General features: G+C 35.6%; 2 protein-coding genes across 2 annotated transcripts; one reads left to right on the top strand and one right to left on the bottom strand.

The window, feature by feature from the left end:
- The first annotated feature begins 5,699 nt into the window (after positions 1 to 5,699).
- Srp54k (signal recognition particle 54k) lies at positions 5,700 to 19,091 on the top strand. Its single transcript, XM_085957264.1, has 7 exons — positions 5,700 to 5,898; positions 5,984 to 6,160; positions 10,197 to 10,426; positions 11,626 to 11,776; positions 12,794 to 12,942; positions 14,194 to 14,452; positions 18,313 to 19,091. Exons 1-7 carry the CDS (start codon positions 5,821 to 5,823, stop codon positions 18,778 to 18,780), a joined length of 1,512 nt encoding a protein of 503 aa, XP_085813390.1. The 5' UTR covers positions 5,700 to 5,820; the 3' UTR covers positions 18,781 to 19,091.
- Positions 19,092 to 21,826: 2,735 nt separating this feature from the next.
- LOC147065389 (uncharacterized) lies at positions 21,827 to 26,046 on the bottom strand. Its single transcript, XM_085956724.1, has 2 exons — positions 25,971 to 26,046; positions 21,827 to 23,134 (listed from the first exon to the last, which is right to left on the bottom strand). The coding sequence occupies exons 1-2, from the start codon at positions 25,980 to 25,982 to the stop codon at positions 21,998 to 22,000; spliced, it is 1,149 nt and encodes a 382-aa protein (XP_085812850.1). The 5' UTR covers positions 25,983 to 26,046; the 3' UTR covers positions 21,827 to 21,997.
- Positions 26,047 to 27,103: the final 1,057 nt, after the last annotated feature.

The raw sequence follows: 27,103 nt of genomic DNA, 5'->3' as shown, positions 1-27,103 counted from the left end.
TGGAAGCGCTTAATTTCCATCCAGATTGGCGGTGCCATGATGTGTCTGTCTTGGAACCAAACATTGGCCATAGAATTATATGGTCGTCATTATCGACTAGGGCTTAGGCCATTATCCGCTACACTGAGTAGGGTAAGGTCATGAACCCGTCGTCCAGATACGAGTACTAATAATATAGCTGTTCTGCGTGAAACTTCATATAGGTTGTATACTAGTGGTGTTGTTTTCATGAGGTAGTCCACGATTATTCTTGGATCCCAAATCGGTGGTTTTGTAGGTCTAGTCTTGCGGGTGGATATGGCTTTTAACATATCGTCGCTATAGGATTTGTTTCCCGAATATCCATTTTTGTCGAAATCGACATTTTAATGCAGTTCAATTTCTTTTATCGATCTCTACCGAAATCGTTTATAAAAACAATATATTTTTATTTAGGAACAGAGATATTTTTTTGAAAAACCCGAATACGCCATGTTAAGTTACAATTACTCCGTGTTGTTCTCCCGAATGTCCAACTATTCGTACCTGAATATCCAAGTTAATTTCGGTCGAAATAAATCTCTGGCTGAGTTTTTATTTCCCGAATATGACTTTTAGCCAATCAAACCGCGCTGACGCCGTGCATCTCGCTCCCACATTCACGCTGTCCAGCTCTAAAACAATCACGCCCACTTTCATATTTTTCGGCCGTCCGGAATGCTCTTTCAAATTTCGTCTTATTGATACTGTTTTTAAAGTTACTATTGTTTTAATAGTGAATTCATCAAATTTGAAGAGATCATTCATAGCTGATACATCACCAGTTCGCCCTGAACTTATAGTAAAGTTATGGAAGTGAGTATTTTAACCTAAATAACTGCATTTTGTTTTGATAAATGACACAAAATCCCAACGGTTATATGAATTCTACAGTGTGACCCGGCAACTACTATGACGTAAAAAATAATTATTATTTCAAATTATTATTAATTAAACATTGTTTGTCTTTATTTTACTTTTAATCTAGGTATTTCTATGAAAATAAAGGCAATGCTATTATTTATTTTTGAATGCGCTGATAGTTAATTTTATTTAATATGTATGTTAGTAACTATTTATTTGGTAAATATTATATACTTAGGATATTGGTACCTACCTAATATTAGCAGCCAATGGTAATTAATTTATAGATGCTAATATTTTGTATTGTCATTCCAATAGTTAATATATAATATTTATTTGGTGGTTTGTAATAAGTTTAATTGTTAATTATAGAAATATATAGATATAATAATATACAGATATATATACATAGATTTTTTTTTTTTTTTTTGGAAAAAGTATTAATATAAAATTGTTAGCAAGTACGAGTAAGTACCATCATAAAATATTGGAGAAATCCGTGACGTCGGTTAGTAATTGAAGTAGTAGATACCTACTTTTATTTAATAAACCAAAACCGATCGCCGATAGTCGCTTGATTTTGAAGAATACTGATGAGCAGGTATTAAAAGGCCAATAGTTAAAGTTTGTCGTCATAAGTATGTCACCTCGTAGCATAGTGGGTAATTTGTGGACTGGGTCGTAAACTCAGGAGATGCAGGGACGATTCCTGCCGGGTGTCTTACTTTTTTCAAAAAGATTTTTTCTATTGGTTATAATATATTTTCTCAGAAGTGATTTTAAAAATAATGTATGTTCAATTATTAGAATGGTACATTCTTAAATCTTGTAAATTATTCGTTGAATAAAAAAAAAAGATTATTAAAAACTATTTTATTACTTATTACGAAAAAAACCGAAAAAAGCGATTGCTGCATGTTATTATTACATACGAACTTGGGTAATTACGATCATTAAGTATTTAAATAGTAGAGGTAATTATTAACAATTATCGTGTAAATAAATATAACATTTGAGGCGCGTACTTTTTGACCACTCAGTAATCTGTGGGCCGTGCAGCAATACGCTACGGTTTTAAATCCCGAATGTCCATATTTTGTCCCGAATATCCATTATTCTGAGAGAGCGCTAAAAAAATCCCGAATATCCACAACGAGTAATTGTAAATAAAACGCATTTTCTGTGCATTTACTGATTCATACCAGTATATTATTCTTGGAATTTATTCTTAGATAATGTTGCAATCATACAGTGTAGAAAAAATGATTGATACAACTACTGATATTTCATAATACGACAATCAAATTTGTTTTTCGTCTCCTGAAGAATTGACATTTGGTCTATTCGGGAAACAAATCCTATAGCGACGATATTATGACGCCCTACTATGTTACTGCTGATGTCTTTACTGATCATAGGTTTGCAAAAGGTAGCTATGGCTGACTTATGTACAAGAATAGTGTTACATGAAAGACCTTCCTTATTGTATAAGTGACTTCCATTTGTCCCATGCAGGTCTATAAGTCTTTAAACTGGATGGTCGCCAGCCGGAAGTGAGAAGTGATCTGTCTCTACCGACCAGCTAGAAACTAACTCTGCCCACCCAAAATTATCCATAACTAAAGTTATAGGTCCCGGACTTGTGGAGGTGGATGGTTTGTCACCGTATCCACTAGAAATGACTCCAAGTGCGGGATCGGGTAGGGGGGTCCAGTGATCTAAGCTGTAGGTCTGCGCTCCAAAAACACTTCTTCCACCATGGGGCCACTAGTAAATATTTTCCCCTTGCCATGTTCAGGTATGCCAATACTTGTGGAATTAGATTCGGTGGCGGGAATATCCAGGCTAGTTTTAAGTCCCACTGTCGATTGAAGGCATCGTGGAACAGTGCAAGGGCATCGTTCGGATTTCGTGAGACATATTACGTTGCGACAACATGGGCTGTGTTGGACGCGACGTCTGGGAGTCCCCATCTTTGAAATAGGGGAGCTGTAGCCGCCATAGCTAGGTGCTGTTCTGGGATAATTTTGCTGCGTGAGAGATGGTCTGCCACGCAGTTGTATTTTCCTGGAAGGTATTGTGCAGTCAATGATATACTGGCCTGGTTGGCGATTTCCAGGATCTGTCGGCAAAGACTTAGTAGGCTTGCGGACTTTGTGCCCCCTTCATTGTTGATGTAGGCCACCACTGTTTTGTTGTCGGTTTGTAGGAGTAATTCTGATCCCCTGAGCGTTTGCTCCCGGAGTTGTATGGCTGAGAGTACTGCATACAGCTCTTTTCGGTTGGAGTGCCACGTGGATTGGCGTTTTGTCCATGTACCTGATAGGTGGTACTCGTCTAACTGCGCTCCCCAGCCTGAATCGGCTGCGTCTGTGGTGAGGAAGTGATTGTAGGTTGCCCTGTGAATCTTTCCTGAGGAGCCCACCGCTCAAATCCACCACATGATGTCCTCTCGAGCTTGTGGTGGAATCGATGTTGTTTTGTGAGGGTGGCTCCTTGATAATTGAGCGCTCGTACATTGTAGACGTCGGCAATGCAACCTCCCCTGTGGAGTGACGAAGGTTGCAAAGTTGAGTCGCCCAAGGAGGCGTTGGGCCTGCCTGAGCGACCAACTGCCTTTTTGGATCTGCAATTGCAGGTGGTGACGAAGTGATGTGCACTTCTCTGTTGATAGATATTTTCGATTGTTGTGAGTATCCCACGTGATACCCAAGAACTCCCGCTGTTGGCTTGGAATCAGACAAGATTTTTTCTTGTTGATTATCCAGCCTAGTGCCTGCATGAAATCTATCATATAAGTCAGTTGCGACAGAAGAATCTCTCTGGACTGATTTTTGCCATCAGAAAGTCGTCTAAATAAGTAACGATTCTCACACCTTTTCCCCGGAGGTGTTCGGCCACCCAGTTTGTTAATGAGGCAAACAGTCTTGGTGCTGCCGACAGTCCGAACGGAAGGCACGTGAATTGAAGGAGTTCTCCTTGGTAAACTAGCCGAAGAAATCGGCGATGTTGTATAGCTATAGGTACATGTATGTACGCTTGGCTTAGGTCTATTTTTACTAACCAGTCTTCCCTTTGCAAGAATGTTGGGACCTTGAAATGGTGGAACAGTTTGAACGGCCTTGGTTGTAGGAAACCGTTTAGGCGTTTTAGGTTAAAGACGGGTAGTTGACTGCCGTCTTGCTTTTTTACTAGGAACAAGGTTGAGAGGAAGCTCGGAGATGGTTCTGCCGATTCCAATACTCCCGATTTCTTCAGTTCCGCGATTTGTGAAGTGATCTCCGGCGATTGTCGCGTTTGGAAATCCTTCTGGAATTGTACGGAAGGCATTATTAGAGGGGGTTTCTTTATAAACGGAATACGGGTTCCCGTTATTGTTTTTAATAATGGTGGTGGTGCACCCTTGGCCTGCCAGATTTCCTGGAAATGCTGGAGGCGTCCCCCTATGAACGTGGTGAGGGAGACCCGGTCACCTGCGTCTAGGGTAAGTGCCCCTCGCACCACCTCGGTTATCTCTGGGAAAACCTCGGTTGGATGGGCGTGGGCCTCTCGGCAAGCCACCCCTAGCCTGGTCTGGTATCCTCCTCATGTATCCCTGCCTCCGAAAGGTGTCCTTGTGTCCACCTGACGAAGTGCTAGGTTGACTCTCCCTGCCCTGGTCAACCACTTTGGTGGTCTGATCGAAGACCTTCTCACGACCCCCACCTCTTTCTAGGAATACCGCCAGTTTATCTTTATTGAAGATATGTTCGGCGCTAGGTGGGGTCTTGTTAAGAGCCTCTCGCGTGAAGGTGTCTTTTATAACGGAAAGGATTTTCTTCCGCCTCGTCTGAACTAACTCTGCCCGTTTTCCACAAAGGATTCGGGTGACGTCCTCAGACACTTTGTTGAGTGCTGAAGAGGTCCCGAACTCCTTTACGACCGTCTCAAAAAGAGCCGTACCGATGGTGTGGTCGCTGACAGAGTCGACCACTCGCTGTAACGCGTCCCGAATACACTCCTTTTGAGCGAGCATCGCATTTTGGAGGCCGGCGATTGTACGCTCCATTAGATATATCGTTTGCGATGAACGATCGTAGGGGCGTAACTCATCGTTGAGTCCCAACTCAACGAAAGACGGGGCCGCCAAATATTGTTTTTGGGTTTCAGCGTAGCGAACCCCCGCCCAATTATCTGTGTCGAAAAGTTGGAGTCTGGTAAGTTCCGCTACCCGAGCTTTGTCTGGCGTCGGAAAAGCAGGCTCCAACTACGACACTAAATACAGGAAACGGAATCCTGTTGGGTTTTTCCGCTGTTTCAGGCCTTGCGGATGGATAACGCTCCATGTTAAACGTTTAACAATTTTTTTTCGCTTCTGACAAAGAAAAAAAACAATCAACTATGAATAACCAAAGACAAAGGACGCTACGATAGAAGCGTCAGTCCTGCCAGCCTGCTAAACAAGATGAGCAACCAGAAAGATAAATAATCGAGAAGAAAAGGGGGTAAAAAGAGGCCAGCACAGAAGAACAAACACAAGGCAAAAAATACGATCAACATCTCAAGGGACTTCAGAGTCAATAGCGAATAATATATTATACCTACCTACCTGCCTACCTATTTTAAAATAAAGACATGATGGCAGTGTAAAAACATTATGAAGATTTTAAAAGTAATGGTAAAAATTAATAAATGGTTACTATTGATTTAAAAGACGCCAAAAGTAACATTTATTATGTCATAGGTATTTCGTATTGCGGAAACTTTACTTAATTTTTATCTGTTGTAAGTTGTAAACTTGAATGATCGTTGAGTGTTGATAGCTTCATACTGTTGATGTGTTGGCTATGTTCGTGAATAAAATTGACAGATGATAATTTTCGAACTCGAAACACATTGTAATTTTTATAAAATTGAATGGTGATAATTTAAATTAACGCTGAAATTTAAAAACTCAAAATGGTATTAGCGGATTTGGGGCGTAAAATTACGTCTGCCTTGCAGTCGTTGAGTAAGGCTACGATTATAAATGAGGAGGTTCGTATTGCACCAAGGTTTCCTTTGGAAAAACATATGCGCTGATGAAACACGGTTCAAATAATGTATGTCATTGTTTTTACAGGTTTTAAATTCTATGCTAAAAGACATATGCGCTGCCTTATTAGAAGCTGATGTCAATATTCGATTGGTGAAGAAACTCCGTGAAAATGTGAGGGCTGTCATAGATTTCGAGGAAATGGCTGGAGGGTTGAACAAGAGGAGAATGATCCAATCAGCCGTCTTCAAGGAACTTGTCAAAGTGAGAATCTTTTAATTTTATTATAATTTAAATAGCGACATCACATTAACAACATACCATGTCCTTGATTCAAATAATATTAATATTTTATTATTTAGCCCAGGTGAGTTCTAAAGCAAGATATACTTATATATGCTATCGTGTCGATTCATTGCTTGTATATTATACGAATACTTCACTTTATACCCCGTTTACACGTGCATGGATTTACTGCTGACAGTACATATTATCGCGGCCATAACAAAAAAATCCACACGTAAGCACATGTTATTGTGCAAATAGCAAGATTGCAACTGTGAATCAAAAAAGTTCCAAAGCTTCTGAATTTTCACTCGATAATTGGACTGTGCAATATCTGCTTCTGTGTAGTAGAATGATATTAGCGAACCTGTCAGTAAAAAAAATGAACTACACGCGTAGAGACTCATTTTGAGGTTAATCGATTTTCACGACCTGTCAAATAGTACCATAGAATGACAACATTGCGTCTCGCTGACTCTTGTAGAATGAGATTGGCGAGACAGTCAGCACTTTTACATGTAAACAGTTGTTATCGCAATAGTTTAAAATACACACGATTGGTGCACGTAAATCCATGCACGTGTACAAGCGCTGTAACGACAGGTTGGAAAATTTACCATAATTTGAAATACCAGAATAGAAAAGTTTGAGTTGAAATTACATAAATTTGTTGTGCCCTTATTAGTTGGCCATTCGATATAATTAGCATGTTATTTAAATATGGTAATTAAATGCTACGCGGTGAAGGGGTTAATACAATAATTAATTCTTTCTTTATCAAAATCAATTTCATTTCAATTGTCCATTCCTTGTTTGAAATGAGGAAGTGCTTTTGACAAATCCTTTGAGGTTGTGATACACCCCTGTTAGACCATCCTCCCACGGCGCAACTTATGTCCGTCGGAACTGAAACTAAAATTCCAGCCAGTATCTAGCTAATGTATTTCAATGGCGGCTCGCTGACGGCGAGACTGGAATCTCTCAGCTTCAAAACGGTCGCGAAGAGATGCGACATGCTAGTTGCGCGGTCTCTGAAGTTTCCAGTCACCGTAAAACAATGGTACAAACATCATTAGATTTCGGTGAAAAATCATATTTTCTTACCAAAATTGGTTAAATGTTAATTGGAAAATCAAAATAACCTTATGTAAACGCTGCAGCGCGCGTGTTGTCAGTTTTTGTACAACACGGTTGATAGTTGAGTTTGACAGTTTGAGGTTATGTGATTATTATTTCAACTGGGTTTCAGTGGCGCCATGTGCGAAGCATCACATTGGTCAGTTTATGAGTTCCTTCATAAACCAGTTCCATCAGATTTCAGTTGCGCCGTGGGAGGATGGCCTTACAGGCGGGCTTCTCCCGGTGTAAAATAATCAGTTAGTAGTCATAAGTCGAAACGTAACCCTGACCTCTAGAAACGGCTTCATAAAACATCTAATCTGATTCCTTGCTCAACTACGTAATTTTTTTTTTTATTCATAAGTAAAGGCCTTCATCCGGTGTGTGAAAATCATATACTGGGCGGAGGTGTAATTAAGATAAATTTAATTTGATTTAAAAAGTATAAATGATGATGGATGAAAGAGATAATTTTAAGACGAAATATAATGTATAAAATATAAGTATTTAAATCTAATAAATTTTGCCGGCAACGTTAAAATCTCCGTGCGCCTGCGCCGAGGTGGTCCTCGTGATTCGTCAAATCAAAAAGATCACGCGATAAAATTTGGCCAATCACGAGAGTCCTTTTTAGTGGTCGGCGTGGCTACGGGGAATTTAAAAAGAGAAAAAAAAAGTTAGTAAGCGTCCCTTTTCCTATATGTACGGACCTGCGACTATAATTGTAAAAACCCAGATATAAATTTGTGAAACTAAAAATCAAAAAAAAATATAAGACGACCACATTACGAACACAAAAGACCTTGTTTTATTTCCACTCCAATCGTTTAATTTTTTTTATGAATCCGGGGTTCGATCAACGCTTGAGCTAGCCGCTGGAACCCCGGACATCTCAGTTGTCAGTTCGCCAAGTTTTGTCACGTCCATAAATAACAAGTCAAATTTTATAATGCAGGTGTTCTTCACTTGTTATTGTTCTGCTTACAGTCGATTACCACCTCCAATTGCTTGTTTATCCAAAATTTTTGTGCATATTATATTTCTTTGAGCATAATGTTTTTTCCCAATGTGGTATCTAGATAAGTATAAATAAAAATTTATTGGCTATATCAAAAAAATTGGGGCGTAAAGCTGAAATTGCAGCATAATTGAAAAAGCCATCACTTAATAATGGCACAAACCATTTATAATGAGCGGCCGTATAGTGGGGTAGCTATATGTGTACTAGAATACAAATTTCAGAAAATTTAAATCACCAAAAGTAATACCCTCTGTTAATGCATCTCCAGTTGTGATGATTTTAGGAATAACTGTTAATTTTGAATTTTCATTCTTGGAAAACAGTGTTAATCAAAGAATTTGAACTATAAATGGACGGAGCCTTATATGTTATTTCTTTAATGACATTTAAAATTATTTAGCAAATGCATGCTGACTTTTACTTACTTACTGAACTGCAGTTATAAACGGTTTTACACAAGGTAGAATGCAAGAACTCGCGGATGTCAGTCAAACGGTCGGTCTAAAGATAAATGTCTCAAAAGACAAAAGTCATGAGGAACTGTTTTTCGGACCCCGCGATTATCTGTATTTCTGGTACCCAACTCGAGCAAGTCAGCAGCTACATCTATCTCGGACAGCAGGTGTCCATAGACGGAAGCATGCACGATGAAATTGCTCGAAGAACAAAGCTGGGATGGAGTGCTTTCGGACGTCTGAATAGTATCTTCAAGAGTGACCTACCATTATGTCTTAAGCGTAGGGTGTTCAACCAGTGTGTGCTACCCGTGCTCACGTATGGCTGCGAGACGTGGACCCTCAACACGAGAGATGTCCAAAGACTAAGAGTCACACAGCGAGGCAAGGAGAGGTGCATGTTGGGCATCACGTGAAAGGACCGTAAGAGAAATGAATGGGTTAGGAAGCAGGCAAGAGTACGCGATGTAATAGACGTTGCCAAACAGCTGAAATGGAGATGGGCGGGGCACATTGCTCGCCGAAAGGACGGCCGCTGGACAAATGCCGTCATCCAATGGTACCCAAGGGGTACGAAACGGCCACAGGGTCGCCCTAAAAGCCGCTGGATTGACGAACTGGTAAAGTTCGGCGGAAATACGTGGCAGCGAACGACACAGGACCGAGAGAGTTGGAGAAAGCTTGGGAGGCCTTCATCCAGCAGTGGATTGACCCCGGACACAAATTTTACAGATTTTTTTAAATCTTGAGCAAAACATGTATGTACAGATTGAAATCAGTTGTGCTTTACATGTATGCAGACGGCATGCATTAATCGCAATGGACAAATCAGGATTTATGAATATGTCCATATTCTTTTTAAGTTATATAAATCTCCGGTGGTGAAGACATTTCACAGAACGTATGGCTATGTATATTTATTATGAGAATATACAAAGTACACTTACCAGATAGAATTTGCACTCACCGCGACTACAATTGGCAGGGAAAGGATCTGCTCTGCAGCCCCACCTACGGGAGTCTGATTCCGCAAAGTCGCAATTGTTTTTGAACTCACAGTTAATTTATTTTCTTAAAACGTATTTTATAGAAACGCCATATATAGAAACAATGGTGAAATAAACCTTTTGAACGTAATGGTCTACATAGCAGCAAGGATAGCAGTGTCATATTATGACCGTCATTATAATTTTATTTTGCAGTTACATTATGTTTATACAGACACAGGGAGACATTTTAATATAATGAACACCATACAGTGTATAGGCAGCCAAAATATGAGGCATACACTATTTAAATTTACACATACACCAGAGATTTACTAGTAATCCATTCGCCAAGGAACTTTACTCGCCTAATATTTTGCTTCTAGTATAGAAATGAAATCACATTAATTATCAATTGTATTGTCTGTTTTTAGCTCGTTGATCCAGGGGTGAAGCCATACCAGCCAGTGAAGGGCAAACCGAACATTATAATGTTTGTCGGTCTCCAGGGATCCGGTAAAACGACGACTTGTACAAAATTAGCATACCACTATTTGAAGAAGAATTGGAAATCTTGCCTGGTGTGCGCGGATACTTTCCGAGCTGGTGCCTACGATCAGATCAAACAGAACGCTACCAAAGCCAGAATACCCTTTTATGGAAGGTTAGTTCTTGAAAGCAATACTAATTAGTGTTTACTAATTATTCATTTTTCTTTACATGATAGTATGGATGTTACGCCGAATGTGCGAAATTGATTATTACATGAAATGGGCAAAATTTTGCCTAAATCATGAAAAATGCAAGCCCGTTGCCTTATTCATGAATTAAACAAAATATCTGCCAAGTGCGTAAATTCGGCAGTAATTTTTCAGCCTAGTTCATGCATTGGACAAATTAGATAGTAGCGCTACGGTGGTGTTTTTTGCAACTAAACTAAATGTGTCAAATGCTCATGCATTGGTCAAAATTGACATATATTATCTATGGTCAAAATAGATGGTCGCGCTCCGGTGGTATTTTTTGCAACTAATCAAACTAACCAAATGTGTCAAATGTCATTGATTATAATATAAAAATATACCAATCAATAGCTACAATGACTTTCATATCCATTTACTATGCGCAAAAAAAATCTAGAACTATAATATTATGATAACGGAAGAATTTTATTAAAAGGTATTTTCGCGATTTGATTCGTGCTTGGGTATCAATCGTGCAATGGTCGATTGTATGTTTGTGATAGTTTGTTGATACTTGTTAGCTAACCTCAAAATGGACATTCAGTTGGATTAAAAACCTAACCTAACCTAATAATAATAATATTATATTATGTCCAATTATAACTAATAAAACCATCCGTATTAAATTTACTTTTTCTACTGTCATGTTGACAGTTTAAGAATTCCATACCCTGGCGAATTCACGTACTCGGCAGATAATTTACCTAATTCATGTAATAGTCAATTTCGCACATTCGGCGTAACATGGACACCAGACTAATATTGAGATAGTAGTAGATAGTAGTCGTTTTGATATCAGGTAACTATAAATCAGTGTTCCTGGCTCCATTTGTATTCATTGCTAGTTTATAATCAAGAGTCAAGTGACGGAACATCATTTTCATTTGAATAAAGCATGCAAGATTCTTCAAAGAAATCCTGTTTGTAAGGCTCATGGTGTAGAATTGTATATTTATCTACTATGAGTGAATAAATTTCACAAGAGTTTACTGTAAAGATGTTAAACATATATTATACGCTAATTACTTCTTTTAGTATGCATGTATCGAGTTGATAAATAAAATTTCAGTAGTTTACCAGTGTTTGTTTATTATACCACTTAATTTTATATTCATTTTAGTTATACAGAAGTTGATCCCGTTGTCATAGCTCAAGAGGGAGTGGAAATGTTCAGAAAGGAAGGATTTGAATTCATAATAGTTGACACGAGCGGTAGGCACAAACAAGAAGAATCTCTATTCGAGGAGATGTTGGCAGTTTCCAATGCAATCGTGAGTAGGATTGTTTCCATACCTATAAAACGAATATGAGAACTTTTTGGACAGTTTTTTAAAATTATATAAATGTGAAGCACATTCAATCATTCCGTGTGCTATTCTGTTATCCATATATTATGACATTACACTTTAATCAGTTCTATGCTTTCAGCGAGTTATCTTGCTCTATGAGGCTGTCATCGACAGGCCGCACATAATAATTTCGCGAGTTATCTCATCCGAAAATTCAAATTATTAGCCACTGTCGAATGATTTGCATAATCTTAAAAATTTAACGCACAGTGACATTTGTTAGAATAATTATGAAATACTAAGCCAATATTTATCGGTATACAGTGATTGTATTAAGAGCTTTGCTCTACATTCAACGTGTGTCGTTAAAAATCTGCAACCTGTCAGATAATGCTATAGTAATAGGGTTGGGGTTCGAGGGTCTATTCTATACACAAGCCTGCTTTCGGTCCACTACGGCAGCTAAATAGGGTAGGAAAGTATCGAATTATTAACACTTATTGTAACAATTGCAATAAAATAACCGTCTGAACTGTCAAAACAGTCTATCTCGGTCTAAAATTTATCACAGCCAGGTGCTTTTAAAACGTATTTATTGTAATAATTTTAACTAAATTATTGTAATTGTTAATAATTGTTAATAAATTTTAATAAGTGTTAATAATTCGATACTTTTCTACCCTATTTAGATGCCGTAGCAGCCTTGTGTATAGAATAGACCCGCTGATATAATATAATAATTTGTGACACTAAAGTTAAATGGATTGTGTAAAATGTAATGCCATAAAAGTAATAAAATTAAACTCATTTTTATTATACTGAAATCGGCCATATAATGATTTTTTAACATTTTTGTGACAAAAAATAAGGAAAATCATTTGACGTCATTTATGTCCTGTTATTGTGTATGGATTCAGGTTCCCCAAATTCCAGGATAATTTTATATCATTATTTTACTTCAATTGCTGCGTTTATTTAACTGTTATTTTTTGTTTTCAGAAACCTGACAATATAATCTTCGTAATGGATGCCACAATTGGTCAAGCTTGTGAAGCCCAAGCGAAGGCTTTCAAGGAGAAGGTAGACATTGGCTCCGTAATTATTACTAAGCTGGACGGACATGCGAAAGGAGGTGGTGCCCTATCAGCGTGAGTTCCCGTCATTGTTTCTAGGAATTAATAATCTCTTCCCTGTGATGGTCTTTCCATCTGCCAACTCCAGTGTCTAAGTTTGGTTAAATTTTGAAATTGAGGTTTTACTTTATATGTTTCTTATTGGGCTATATAATCTCATAGGAGGCGTATATTAATGGAAAGGACTGTCCGATATTGGCTGTTCATTGTGTAGTGTCTATGTGAACTCATATTATAATAATATGCATCACCCTGCTCTTAAAATGGATAGAAAAGATTAAAATTATTAATTATACTGACATATCTACTTGAAACAAGATTAGGAAATTACAATTTTTGCTCCAAAGGTATCGTATAGTTACATAGGCGACAGTTATGTTTTGTTATTTTCAGTTATGTTATGGATTTAGTATGATAAATGCACTACACAAATGGTGAAAACCTTCTGTTGAACTATATCTTTTATAGTGTCAGCCATCCACCACACTGTTGGAATTTGAGTCACAGTTGATGTATCTTACAAAGCGAGAGTCGAATATTTTGTTAGCGGCAGGTGTAATTTTTAAAATAAACAAAAATCGTGCTTCCATATTTTGACAATGGACCTAAAAGGTTGATGGACTGGCTAACTATTTCTTGTATAATATCTGTTAAGAAACGTCTTCGGAAGATTGCCATCATCCATTTCAAATTGTAGAGCTAAATACAGTAAACTCCCGATTATACGTGTGCGGATTATCTGGTTTGCGGATTATTCATGCATGAATTTAATTTTTTAAAAAATCGCTCGCTTTCTTAAACGTGAACCTCATTTAGGAAAATTGAAACTGATATTAGAAAGATTTCTACTAATAAACCAAAATCACGGATTTTCTTTATTAATAATGAGTATGAAACATGTTAAAATAATTGTCTGCTTTAGAAATGTATAATATTATGTGGTATTTTAAAAAGAAAAAACCATAGTTCAGATTATCCGTGTTTTTCGTTTATCCGTGCCACCTCTCCCCACCCTTAGCCCGGATAATCGGGAGTCAACTGTATAATAAATACAGACAAATATAATTAGTGAAGTTTATTTGAAAAGCCTCGCGGTGAGTAACTCTGTACGCAAGATGTAAAACTTATTTCTGTGGTTATTAACAATTAGTTTGTGCACATTGTGTTCTTCCTCTCAGTCAAACGCATGTGTGAATCAGCCGCAGGATTTGAACCCATGACCCACGGTTTTGATTTGTTTAATATGTTCCCTTTCCTCTTTTTCAGTGTTGCTGCTACAAAGAGTCCAATTATATTTATAGGAACTGGTGAACATATAGATGATTTAGAATCCTTTAAAACTAAACCTTTTATTAGTAAACTTCTTGGCATGGGCGATATTGAAGGTTTAATTGATAAAGTAAACGAACTCAAGTTGGACGATAATGAACTTCTGGAAAAAATAAAACACGGACAATTCACGTTAAGAGATATGTACGAACAGTTTCAAAATATCATGAAAATGGGACCCTTTTCACAAATAATGGTTTGTATATTTTTGATAACCTAATTGAAGTTTTTCAGGAATCATAAGCAGGTCCTATTATTACAAATACTGCATATTGTGTGTTATTCATATTTAATATAACTCTTTATGGTATCATTAATGCAAAAAGACATAGCATTTTATTATATCATTATAATATCGTCGGTGTTTTGTAAAAAGGGCGAATCAACCAAAATGCTATTTTACAGGAGGAGGATTTTTAACTTTTGACATTTATTTATTAATTACCTATGGATGATTATAAATTTCTAACAAATACATAATAAAGCTTGGAGGAACTACTGTCTGGATAATATAAAAAAATGTACAAACTTGTATAAAAAAGGTCAGAAAAATCATTTTAAATGGATATTCACCCTTTATGTGTGTTAAAAATACGAAACAGTTGCACGTTCGCCCTTGAGTGTGTGGGTTTATTAGGGAATAATTATAAGGAAAGTAATTTTATTATGTTTATAATATTTTATTTAAACTTTTACAAGACAAAACAATATAATAGTGAAAGTTAAATTAAATAAAAACCATATTCTAGTAAAAATTAAGAGTGTTTTTGTCTTTAAAAGGCATATTATACCTAATCAAAATAGTTATGGAACATCAGATTATTTTTTATTAAGTAATGATAAATTAACTGGACGAGATACAAAATGAATAAAATTGTGCGAAATATTGTTTACACGCTGCCTTTTGGGGTTTTCAATAGTTATACTGTGTGAAATATATTGTCTCTGTTCATCTTGGTTGCTATCGTTTTCACAGAGTTTCCAAAATTCCCCAAAAATCGTGTCCTTTTCTTCCTCCAAAAATCTATCACTGCAAATGTACATTTTCTGCAGAAAAATTAAATCGTTTCCTATGTTGAACAACATTTCCCGTCGCAGTTTTATACTCTTTTCCAGTGGCTCTCAGCTAATTTTTTCTTTCCATTTCCGGAATTTTATCTTAATGTGTTTTTTAAAAAGCTTATTAATCAAATGATTTTTTAATTTACTCTTATAACGATATTTCTGCCCACAATCATTACAAATAAATGCGGACACAAATCTCTCTGTTTTCTTATCCAAAATCAAATAGTTTTCAGCACTTCGACGAATTATGATCACTTGAGACTAGAGTTGGGTTTCGGGAATTTCCCGACGGGAATTCTCGTGAAATTTTCAATCCCGAATCTCGAGAATCTTTTCTCGGGATTTCTTTATTATAAAATATTAATTGAAAAAACGATTTTCTATATATATGAAAAAGTGGACAGAAAACACAAAACGTTCAAAGACTGATCAGGGCATTTAAGACAATTAAGCCAACGTCGACTCCAAATGAGCGCAATTTTTGCAACATCAGGGAATTTTGTATCTCAAAATCGCATGCGATTGTCAGACGCAGCGATTGACAGTCTGTGTTTTGAACTTCCATTTTAATAAGTAGGTAATGTTTTTAATTATTTTTGTTTTCCTCCATTTATTTTGTTTGTCTTCTTACATAAATAAAAAAATCATATTTTTTTGGAATTTGTCTGTTTTTACACTGATTATAGGATTTTCCCAGGTTTTTTTTTTAAATTTTCTGATATCTCGAGAATTCCCGAGAATTCTGTTCTGGAAGTTCCGAATCTCGAGAATTCAAAATTTAATCATTTCGGGAAATCCCGAATCTCGAGATTGAGATTTTTTCGGGAAATACCCAACTCTACTTGAGACAGCAATTACTTGGTTGGATTGGATTTCTGAAGATTTCTCAGGTAAAATCGCCAGCGAATTAGTGTAAAAAGCGGTAGCATCACTCAATCTTTCTGCAGTAATTACACCTAATTTGTACTGAACTAATTTAACCATCTGTTGTCCTCAAGACAATCTGAAATACAATAAAATAACGAGTAGGTATCACTTTTTCGTAATTTCAAGCGTGTCAGAAAGAAAGAAAGTAGAAAGAAGGAAGAGTTAAAAAGAATGAATATACTATTATTAAGTAGGTATGTTATATATACATATGCAAACAATATTAATATGTCAATGTAAAATTACAATATTTCATAACGAAACCAAAATTGCTTAACAACTGTACAACACGAAAAATTAAACAAGAAAACTTACATCTCGCCCATTTTGAGGTAAAGTATGTTGTATCACTCGATGAATACTTAATATTGAATACAAATGCTGTTCAATTAGTAGAAAAGGCAAATAACTATATTTCAAACTATTGTTTAACAAGTTGTCAACTTAAACATTCTTTTATCGCTAATGGCTCGATGACATTGAGCTACTTGTTGGCGAATTTACAATCTGCTTGTAAACTCGCCCAATGTCATCACCGAACAAGCTAACAAGCAGATTGTAAGTAGTCTATCGAGAAAAGTTGAATGCCGGGCCTCTTTACACGCTACACGCTGGCGTGTGGGCCGATCTGCGTCTGCGCAGTAGAGCGATAGTGGCAAACCAGCAAGTAAAAAAACGAACTATTCAATACATCCTGTCAAAATAGTACCAAAAATGATGGTTTCAAATCACTAGCTTGTTGGCTTCTGAGCGAGTGGAAAGTTTTGTGTGTCATCATCACAATCGCATTAGCTGACTCGCCCGCTTTTAAATTCGCCGACAAGCAGCTTGTAAAGTAGCTCAATGTCATCGAGCCATAAATTACACCGAGGAAACTTTTAAAAACAATCCCGCCAATAAGCTTTGTCAATAATAAAATGACACGAATGATAGTGACGTTGGGCGAACTTGACAATTTTGATTTAACAATAGTCACATTGATATGTATGTAGATATGCAGAAAGGGCGAATATCGTATATTCGCCCGTACATCATAACACTTACCACTACTTTAGGACAGATTTTATTTTAAAAGGCCTAATATGTCACATTCGCCTTTTATTCATAACACAAAGTGGATATTCGCCCTTACGATTATCGTTTTTAAGTGCTTTCCCGAGGAGATACAAGTTCGGCGTTTTTACATAACAAGGCTAGTGAGGTACATATTGTGTTTTCATTAAAATCTCAATTTCGCCAAAATGGCTGATTCGGCCTTTTTACAAAACACCGACGATATATTCATGGTTAAATGTTATGCTTCCACTGTGGAACTTGATTAATGGTTTTGTTGAAATAAGTTAACTATGGATACCTTATATGGACGCCTACCTACCAGTGACTAAGGTTGCTCTTGAAAGAACGTAGGCTGTGGTAGGTAACTGTAAAAATGTTCTAGGACAGTCATATTAAATTTAGGGGATTTGAATTAAAATTTTGTTTTATGTTCTGTATTTTACTGGTAGAATTTACTCAACATAAACTATTATATTTAACTTTTTTATAAAAGATATTTCTCTAAAAAAGACGGTGTGTATTAAAATAGGTATTGTACTAAAAAAAATGGTGCCCAACCGCGCATCAAAGATGCACTAAAAAATTCTAGTCTCATTTAGACCGTCTGGAGAGAGAGAGGGTTGAGTATACATAATATGACAGATGCAGTTTCTTTTGTGATTCGTCTAATTGAGACTTTTCGTGTATACTATCTATCAGTCATGATGCCAGCCCCGGGATTAATGGTCGTTGCACCCACTCCTCACTTCCATAACTTGATACTTCAAAGATACCACATGCACGGCTTGGTTTTGTATGGATAATATGAGAGACAAATTTTATTTTGTAATTGTGAGAAATAAAAATGTAAAACAAGGTATTAAAAGTACCAAAATGAAACGGGCCAACAGAAACTGCAATATATATATGCAACAATATGCAAATAGTGAAAAAACAAGAATTCTAGGCACATAAAATGGAAGTTCGACTGTAATCTGACACATAATCTTATGATTTTCTTTTTCACAGGGTATGATTCCAGGCTTTTCTCAAGATTTAACGTCAAAATGTAGCGAACAAGAATCAATGGCGAGGTTAAAACGCCTCATGACAATTATGGACTCAATGAACGATGCCGAACTTGATAACAGAGATGGAGCCAAACTTTTTTCCAAACAAAGCAACAGAATGATTAGAGTTGCTCAGGGCGCCGGAGTGACAGAGAAAGAAGTCAAAGACTTAATATCACAGTATACTAAGTTCGCAGCTGTCGTCAAACGAATGGGCGGCATTAAAGGACTATTCAAGGGGGGAGACATGGCCAAGAATGTCAATCAAACACAAATGGCAAAATTAAACCAACAAATGGCAAAAATGATGGACCCTAGAGTTCTCCACCAAATGGGTGGGGTTTCAGGACTTCAAAACATGATGCGGCAATTGCAGCAAGGATCTGGCGGATTAGGGGGCCTCTCCGGACTCATGGGCGGGAAGTAGCATTAGTTAAACCTAATTTAGATTAAGATCACGGTTATGGTAAAGCTAATGTTACGGCTAGCGTTTACGAAACCCTGTACTCTTTTCACACCCATATTGGCATGATATATTATTTGAATCGCCATAGCCAAAACTTAGTTGAAGCAATTGTGTGTATATTTCTATAAATAATGTTTAGCGAATTTTTGCATCATGGATACTTGCATCTTAAATATTTGTAAAGTATTTGCGTTTATAGAAACTTACAAAAATTGATTTATTATGTAATTTTTTACTGTAAAAAATATTGTGTAATAAATAATTCACATCAACATGTTTCTTTAATTTCAATAAACTTTTCCAATAATTTATTACCATACCTTTTATACACACATATAGAGGGTCTTCAACTTTCATACATAATTGATTCTTGAAAATGTGTAGGAATGTTGAATATATGAAAATAGTGCAATGTAAAAAATAAAATGTTTTGGACAATGAGGAAATAAATTCATTTGCAGCATCTTTATCTGTACTGGCTGGCAGCTTCTCCAGTGAATTTAATATTACATATATAATATGTATAACGAATACCTCAGTTTAAATTTGTTGAACCAGCATATACTTGCTTGAAATTCCATGCTAGAATCATCTTTTAATCGACTCTTTCAATCTCCATGCAAACTACGAGCATTAGCTTCAATAATTATTGAGAAGTCAGAGGGACATCTTTTTGATGTTGGTCATCAATCATGATGAGAAAATCTCTCCATTTCATCTATCACTACGCTGCGGTTTTTGGAAACAATATTTGAAGATATATTTCCATCGTAAACCGGCTAAAGTCATAGGATCGGCCGATTGAAGCAAAAGATTCGCTGCTTCCAGAACACCTAATTATGTCCATATTTGTTTCGATCGTACGAAGAGAATCCTTAATTTCTTTTTGTCGGTATCAATGCTGTAGTTTCTCCGTTTCTCTATAAATTTAATATTATTAGTCTAAGGGACGAAATATTTTGGGGAGCGACTGCATGGAAGCATATAGTTTTTGTATTATCAATAAACATCTAAATTTTAAGAAATGTACGAAATAGTGAATTTTACGAAAGTCGAGGACCACCTGTACTATTTATATGGAATGATTAAATTTGTCCAACATTCTTTTTCATCAGCCTTTATTTGGCTTTAAAAGTATCAGTATTGTTGTTCATCTGACCATGTGTACTTCACGTACACACTAATTGTACCGTGGTACGACAAAGTTTGTAAACCACTTGGTTATTAGCTGCTTTTATTTGTTTGTAGAGGATATTATATTATTCAGAAATGAAAATCATTTGGTAGGTAGATTGAATTACAGGCGGACCTCGACTTTCGAACGTTTGACTTTCGCACAATTCGCTATTTCGCACATTTAAAAAAAATCGTTTTTTAAAACGTTGCGCTGTGGGGTAAAGATTCTCCCTCTCGCTCGCTCACAAGCAAGTGCATTTCTTGCATCACTTGCACCCTGCTCACACCCATCACTTTGCTTGTGAGCTAGCTAGGATAGGTTTAGTGAGTGAGAAACGGAAAAACTGCAGTGTTGATAGGAACAAAAAGAAATCAAGGACTCATAAACTTCACACGATCTAGAAAAAGATGGAAATTATTAGACGTTCTGATAGCGGTGAATCTTTTGCATCAATTGGACTGTTTCCAAAAGACATGGCATAGTTATGGATGAAATGGAAAAATCTTAGTCATCATGGATCGATGACCAACATCAAAAAGATGTCCCTCTAAGTATTTCAATTATTCAAGCGAAGGCTCTTAGTTTGCACAAAGATTGGAAGGCTAGATTAAAAGAAGATTCTAAGACGATTTTCAAGCAAGTAACGGTTGGTTTAATATATTAAATTCACTGGAGAATCGGCTGATGCGGATAAAGATGCTGCAAAAGAATTTATTTCCTCATTATCCAAAATTATTGAAGATGGAGAATATTCCACTAGCCAAATATTTAATGTAGATGAGACAGCTTTATTTTGGAAAAAATGCCTAGTCGTACATTCTTATCTAACGAAGAATCAGTTGCCCCTGGACATAAACCTTCTAAAAACCGATTGACATTGCTTCTTATTGGAAACTTAACTGGTGATTTAAAATTGATGCCAATGTTAATTTATCAACCAGAAAATCACAGAGCATTGAAAGGGAAAGATAAAAAATTGCTTCCAGTCATTTGGTAATCATATAAAAAAGCCTGGGTTATTTTTCGTTAAAGTTTAAAGTTATTTATTATAAATTTCGTGCCAGCGGTTATGCAATATTGTAAAGTTAATAATTTACCATTTAAAATATTTTATTTAAAATAAGAAAAAGAAGAGTGGCAAACAGTTAACTCTTAAAAAAAAAACCCACTTAAACATGTCTCTTAAACGCCTCTTAAACATCTTATATTTACTTGATAAATAAATAATTTAAAATACATACAATTTAAATATTTTTTTACTTTCCTCTATTTTCGAACATTTAACATTCGCACACACTTTCAGGAACCAATTATGTGCGAAAGTCGAGGTCCTCCTGTATATAATGTCGGTTTTTAAAAAAGACAACCCTTCATTGGGTTCGTCCATCCTCACAATTGGGATATTTCATCACAAAATATATTTTTACCCCACAGTAGACTCTCGATTATCTGGACTAATTGTGGATGACGATAATCTGGATAACAATAAATCTGTATAATCGACAAAATAATGGAACATTTATTTTACTTCCAGAATTAACTTTGTTAATAATAGTTTTTTTTTTAAATCACCCTTTTTTACTAATTATATACCTACTTACATTAAATTGTACATATTTGTTTTTATAACGAGCTTCGGATAACCTAGGTTCTTCAGAATATTTTATTCTAAGGGATAATTGAGTTTATAATATTATTATGTAGGTAGTTGGTTTTATGTCATCAAAATTTCATTAACCCCTTCATTAAAAATCGCCCTGATCATGTACTTCTTCAATAATGGGTTTCAAAAGGATGGTTTGTTAATAAAATACGCTAACTATATTATTTATAATTCTTTATTGATTATAAATATCACTTTCATTTAATTAAATTAAGTAAGTAAAAACCATACACATCTACCATCACAATGCATCAATAATATAATAGACGTCACTGTAATGACACAATTGACAACTTTACTGGATAGGTATTTCATAGGGAATTGCTATAGTCCATCGATCACCATTGAACATAAGGAGAGGTGTATCTTGCAGAATACAAAGGAGCCTGGTGTTGCGGCAATCCGTATGAATATGTGTAGCCCAAAGGACCTGCATATGTCAGCGGAGCCGGTGATTTTGAGGCAAGGCGAGCATTGTAAGAGTCAGTATGAGCGTAAGAAATCCTTTCTGGCTTATTCACGTATGTTGTCAAGTAGGGAGCTTCGTAAGACACAGGTCCAGAGTACTCTACATTCTTAACGATAGATCCATGGTAAGGATGGTATGATAGCTCATTTTGATCATGATAATTGGCATAAGGAGAGTTCAATGCGAATGTTCTTTGTGGGTTAACGATTTGGTAATGCTGCGGTGTTTGAATATATTGAGCTGGCGCCGGGATTACCTGTTGCTGGACTACTTGAGTGGCTGGTACTACTTGGTGCTGGAGTACTTGCTCCTGAACCACATGAGTAGCGGGAATTACTTGTTGCTGGACAACATGGGAAGAAGGAATGACTTCGTGCTGTACGACATGAGAAGAAGGAATGACTTCATGCTGTACAACATGAGAAGAAGGAATTACTCCGTGCTGTACAACATGAGAAGAAGGAATTACTTCATGCTGTACAATATGGGAAGAAGGAATGACTTCGTGTTGAAGAACATGCTCGGCTACAATGTGGGATGGTGAAATCACTGAAACCGGTGCTGGTACAGGAGTGTGGACAACTGTTGTCGGTACCAAATTGCTTGATGCTACCACTTCAGCAGTTTGAGGTTCGGCCACCAAAGCAGGCACAGGGTGCCCCGGTGACAGGGGGGATGATACGAGCTCTGCTTTTACGATGGGGTTGGCGAATTGTGGCAGTGGTTCTTTCTTGACAACGGCGTTGAATCCATTGATATCTGCGTTGTAAGTGACGGTCCTCTTGGTGCCATCAGGGTCGATGAGGGAATATTCTCCTTTGACTACGTCTCCGTTACGAGTTTCGTACTGGTTCTTGATGTCTCCTGTGGAGTAGTCTGCGACGTCGTAGGCATAAGCGTATTGAGCGTTGGCGTCGTGATCTGATCTCAGTTCAGTGAGTGGTGCGGCGTGAAGAGGAATTATACTGCCTCTTACGCAGCTCACCAATGCTGCAATCACTAAAAACTAAAATGACATAGAAATTAGTATCATTGTTGAACAACATCAATATGAGCTGAGGAAGAATGTGAACTTTATTGATGCTAATGGCCCGACCATGTTACCATCACGTCACGTGCTGTCACGCTGCGATATAGATAGTGAATCACTATCTCTATCTCAGCATTTCAATCTCTATCTCAGCATGATAGCACGTGACGTGATGGTAATGTGTTCGGGCCATAACGCACCCATTTTGAACGAATAGCAGAATGTGTGCTTCTGAAAGTAACGGACATCGGATTAGAATTCCGCCTCTGGGAAATTTGTTATAAATATATTGCATGTGTTTGAATCCTGAAAATATCGCTAAGGCAGAGATTAGACGTTCAATCTGGATCGGGATCGAGTCAGTTTAAACCACGATCACGAACGTGTAATGTCTGCTTAATAGGTTGATGTAGAGCCTTTATTTGACTATTATGACTATTTTTATATTGCACCTCTTTACAATGGGTCAAGCAAGGCGAATGTACGCGGTCACAACTGTGTAGAGAGCGACTTGTGTTTGTTTCTTAATTTTTCGTTGTTTAGATTTTTGACTAATTCATCGTTTTAATGTTTTTTATATTTATTTAAAAAACATCGATTTTTATAAAAATATAAATGTGTATAACTTGAAATCCTTTTTATTTATATCAAATTTTATTTTAGGTATCGTCCCAATATTGTAGCTCGATTTTATATAAATAAAAAAAAATTTGTCAAAAATCTAAACGACGAAAAATTGAAAACTTAATAAACTAAATTAAAAAAAAAATATGACCATAAAATATAATGTAATAATAAGATGTGACCCTGCAATGAATTCAAATTTTATTACATTTTTTTACAATTTTAAGTATATCTTTAAATTTAAAAAAAAATTTAAAATCTTTTTAATGTTTTCGGATAAATATTTATTAATTAATACAGTTGAAATTGTAAATTATCAAAAAAAAAATCTCAAATTGCAAGCTTCGAATTTTTCCGCTAGGTTCTCTGCTGGCGTGCCTCTCCCCCTTAACGAGTCCATATTATTAATTTACTACGTTTACTGACAATGGAATTTTCAAGTCACAAGTAATAACATTGTGTTAAAAAAGCCTCCGTAAAGTCGTAAAAATATTTATATTTTAACATAATAATGATTAACATTATTATGTTAATATAAAGCTAATAGTATATATTCGTATATACCCAAACTATTATTTATCATCGACAATTTATTATCAACCTGTACGTACGTAATAAACTGACTTCTTGTTAAGTGAGTCCCTACATAAATAAAATTTTCTTACCTAGAAGCTTTTAGCGAACGGGGTTAGTGTAAGCTTTGTACAAGAGCTTTTTATTTGCTTTCTGATGTTAGTGATAAATAAAAATGTAGGTTGGCGGGTATGCTGAGACAACCTAGCTCCTTGTCTATGTTTAGTAGGTACCTACCTATAATATAAATATATCTACATTTTAAGCAGACAGGAACTGATTAATTTACTTTTTATATCAGGAAATAAAATCGATTAGTAAAAACATGTTATAGGTAGTATTATAATATTATTTCTACTTGCGTGGTAATAAAATTTGACTATTTTTTTTTGTTTTCAATGGTATCAGAATAAAATCATATAGGTACATCATATGATGATATAAACATAATATATGTGATTTATTTGGTATTAATGTAGCAATAATGAGAGTAGGTATTCTTGACTACATATTATTACAATAACTAGTATATTATTATCAGATGTATTGAAACGTAAAATAAATGACATGTTGCTTTTTATTTCATTGTAATAATTAATTATATTTGAGGTACATATCGACGAATCATCTTTATATTTAAATATTCGTTAGCATGGAGCGATTTGATAGATTGCATTATAAAAGGATAATTTTTACTAACTTTTTCAGTGATTTTTATACTCATATGTATTTAAAATCGAAGCGTTTTGATTTAGACTATTTTTAGAGTAAACACTTTAAATTAGAAACACATTTATACATCTAGCAAAAAGGATCTAAAGATCTCATGTACGAGAGCTCTGAAGTTTTCTCAAGTGGTATTGCGATGATTGTATTTTTCCAAAAAATTAAGTATCAATCTCATTATTATTAATCTAATTAATGTGTATATTACGTAATGTAATCTAATTTTAAGTCAGTAACAAATATTTTATTTTTTTATCACAGGAATCACTCGAATATAAAAGGTTTAAATTTTTTGGGAAATTTGAATTTATAAAAGAGCCTTTGTAAATAAGTATTTATGTAATAACCTACTAATGTATTCGTTTTAATGATATATTATCTGAGTATAGAAGAGTTTTTGAACACTGATTTAAATTGGTGATAATATACCCAAAAGTTTTTTTATCAATTCACAAAATATCATTTATTCTGCTTCATAAATACAACCCAACCCGTACCACACAAGGTCTTAAAATAGCGTATCACGCAGCGCAAATAGGTGACGCGAGACGTTGGCTAAGATATGTTAGGCTTGTGAATATCTCAGGAGCAGTCACACAAGACTTAGATTACCATTTACTCAAATGTGATTTGACTGAGTTTAATTCATTAAAATACTTATAGGAGAGAAGAGTAAAAGAAAAAAACAAAGAAATGACTGAGTGAAGACATCTTCTCGCATGCCGTGTGGTGCCGACTTTTTAAAGCATTAAAATTAGCACGTGTAGTTGTACTAGAATCTCACTATTTTCACTCACAAATCTATTAAACTTAAACCACGGTACGAAATTATTATTATCGAATATGTATGAAAACAGGACGATATACCGAATTATTAAAAACAAAGTACCTTGACCGCCATTCTTGATTGAGTTAGAATAATAATATTAATCGTAATGTCGTTTCAGAAAAGTTTTACTCGAATGATAGATTTTCCGGAAGGCTCTCCATTTATATACACTCTGGGCAATAAGTCGGTCCAATTTTGGAGACCCCAAACCGCCAACGCATCCGTGTCCTTGCTCGATAAACAATTAAAGGCGGATACCTCACTTTGCAGGAAATATAAACTGTTTCATTTGCCAAAATTGTAATCCGCAGAGATATAATTATTATGGATCAACTTTATTCATCCTGGACATTTTCACAGTGTTATTATGGCACCAATATTTCAGATCTATTACTAATTCGATCATCAAAGATCGACGATATTATTAAGTATGATTATAATGGATACCTATTAATTTACGTAATAACACCCTCATACCAAAACACTGAAAGATTTATTAAGAAATATCTTGTACCTACTTGGTAAAAGTTGTAATTTATGCAGTGTTATGACGTATAGAAGTAACATATTATATTATACAATTTAAATAAAAGCTCTTGGCCTGAAAAGCTTTCGAAATACGTATAGTTTTTTTGAAGTTGATAAAATATTGGATAATCCTTCCTACAACATTTTAGTTATCATATCAGATGGGGCACGGGTAAGTCTCTAAAATACAAAATAATAATATTATCATTGCGTAGTTTTACGAAATGATAATATTTATTTCAATAGTGCCACATTTTTTTTAAATTCTTTGATTTGTTGAAATTAAATAACCTGGCTAAATTTCTTATATGATGTTAATAATGTCAATTCTTGGTGGAATGATATAATGTAAATCAATATAAAACAATATTATGTCGTACACATTTCACTTATTTTAATGGTAAGTAGGTACTACACATGTGTATTATTAGTATTAATCGGGCTAAACGTTAAATGGGTCATCAAAACTACGAAAAAGGGCTACGGAGTTTTGGCGTAAAACTTCTATATATGGCCTTTGTAAACTATAAAAGGCAGTGGTTGGGTTAAATTAACTATTGGACGATGGTTTCACCAAGCTCCCTAGAGCTCTTCGATGTCACCCATGGGTAGAGTAGTACCACTGTATGATTGCATTTTTCCAACAGTTATCTCTATCACATCGT

Source organism: Rhyacophila brunnea, unplaced genomic scaffold, assembly GCF_057557595.1.
Source record: "Rhyacophila brunnea isolate RB1 unplaced genomic scaffold, BYU_Rbru_1.0 scaffold_6, whole genome shotgun sequence".
Lineage (NCBI taxonomy): Eukaryota > Metazoa > Arthropoda > Insecta > Trichoptera > Rhyacophilidae > Rhyacophila > Rhyacophila brunnea.
The sequence above is the reverse complement of the archived record's forward strand: the minus strand, read 5'-3'. Positions and strand labels throughout refer to the sequence as shown.

Coding starts and splice junctions, on each gene's coding strand:
- Srp54k (XM_085957264.1), top strand. CDS start 5,821: ATGGTATTAGCGGATTTGGGGCGTAAAATTACGTCTGCCTTGCAGTCG. Junction 11,777..12,793: donor TGGCAGTTTCCAATGCAATC/GTGAGTAGGATT, acceptor TTTTGTTTTCAG/AAACCTGACAATATAATCTT. Junction 12,943..14,193: donor GGAGGTGGTGCCCTATCAGC/GTGAGTTCCCGT, acceptor CCTCTTTTTCAG/TGTTGCTGCTACAAAGAGTC.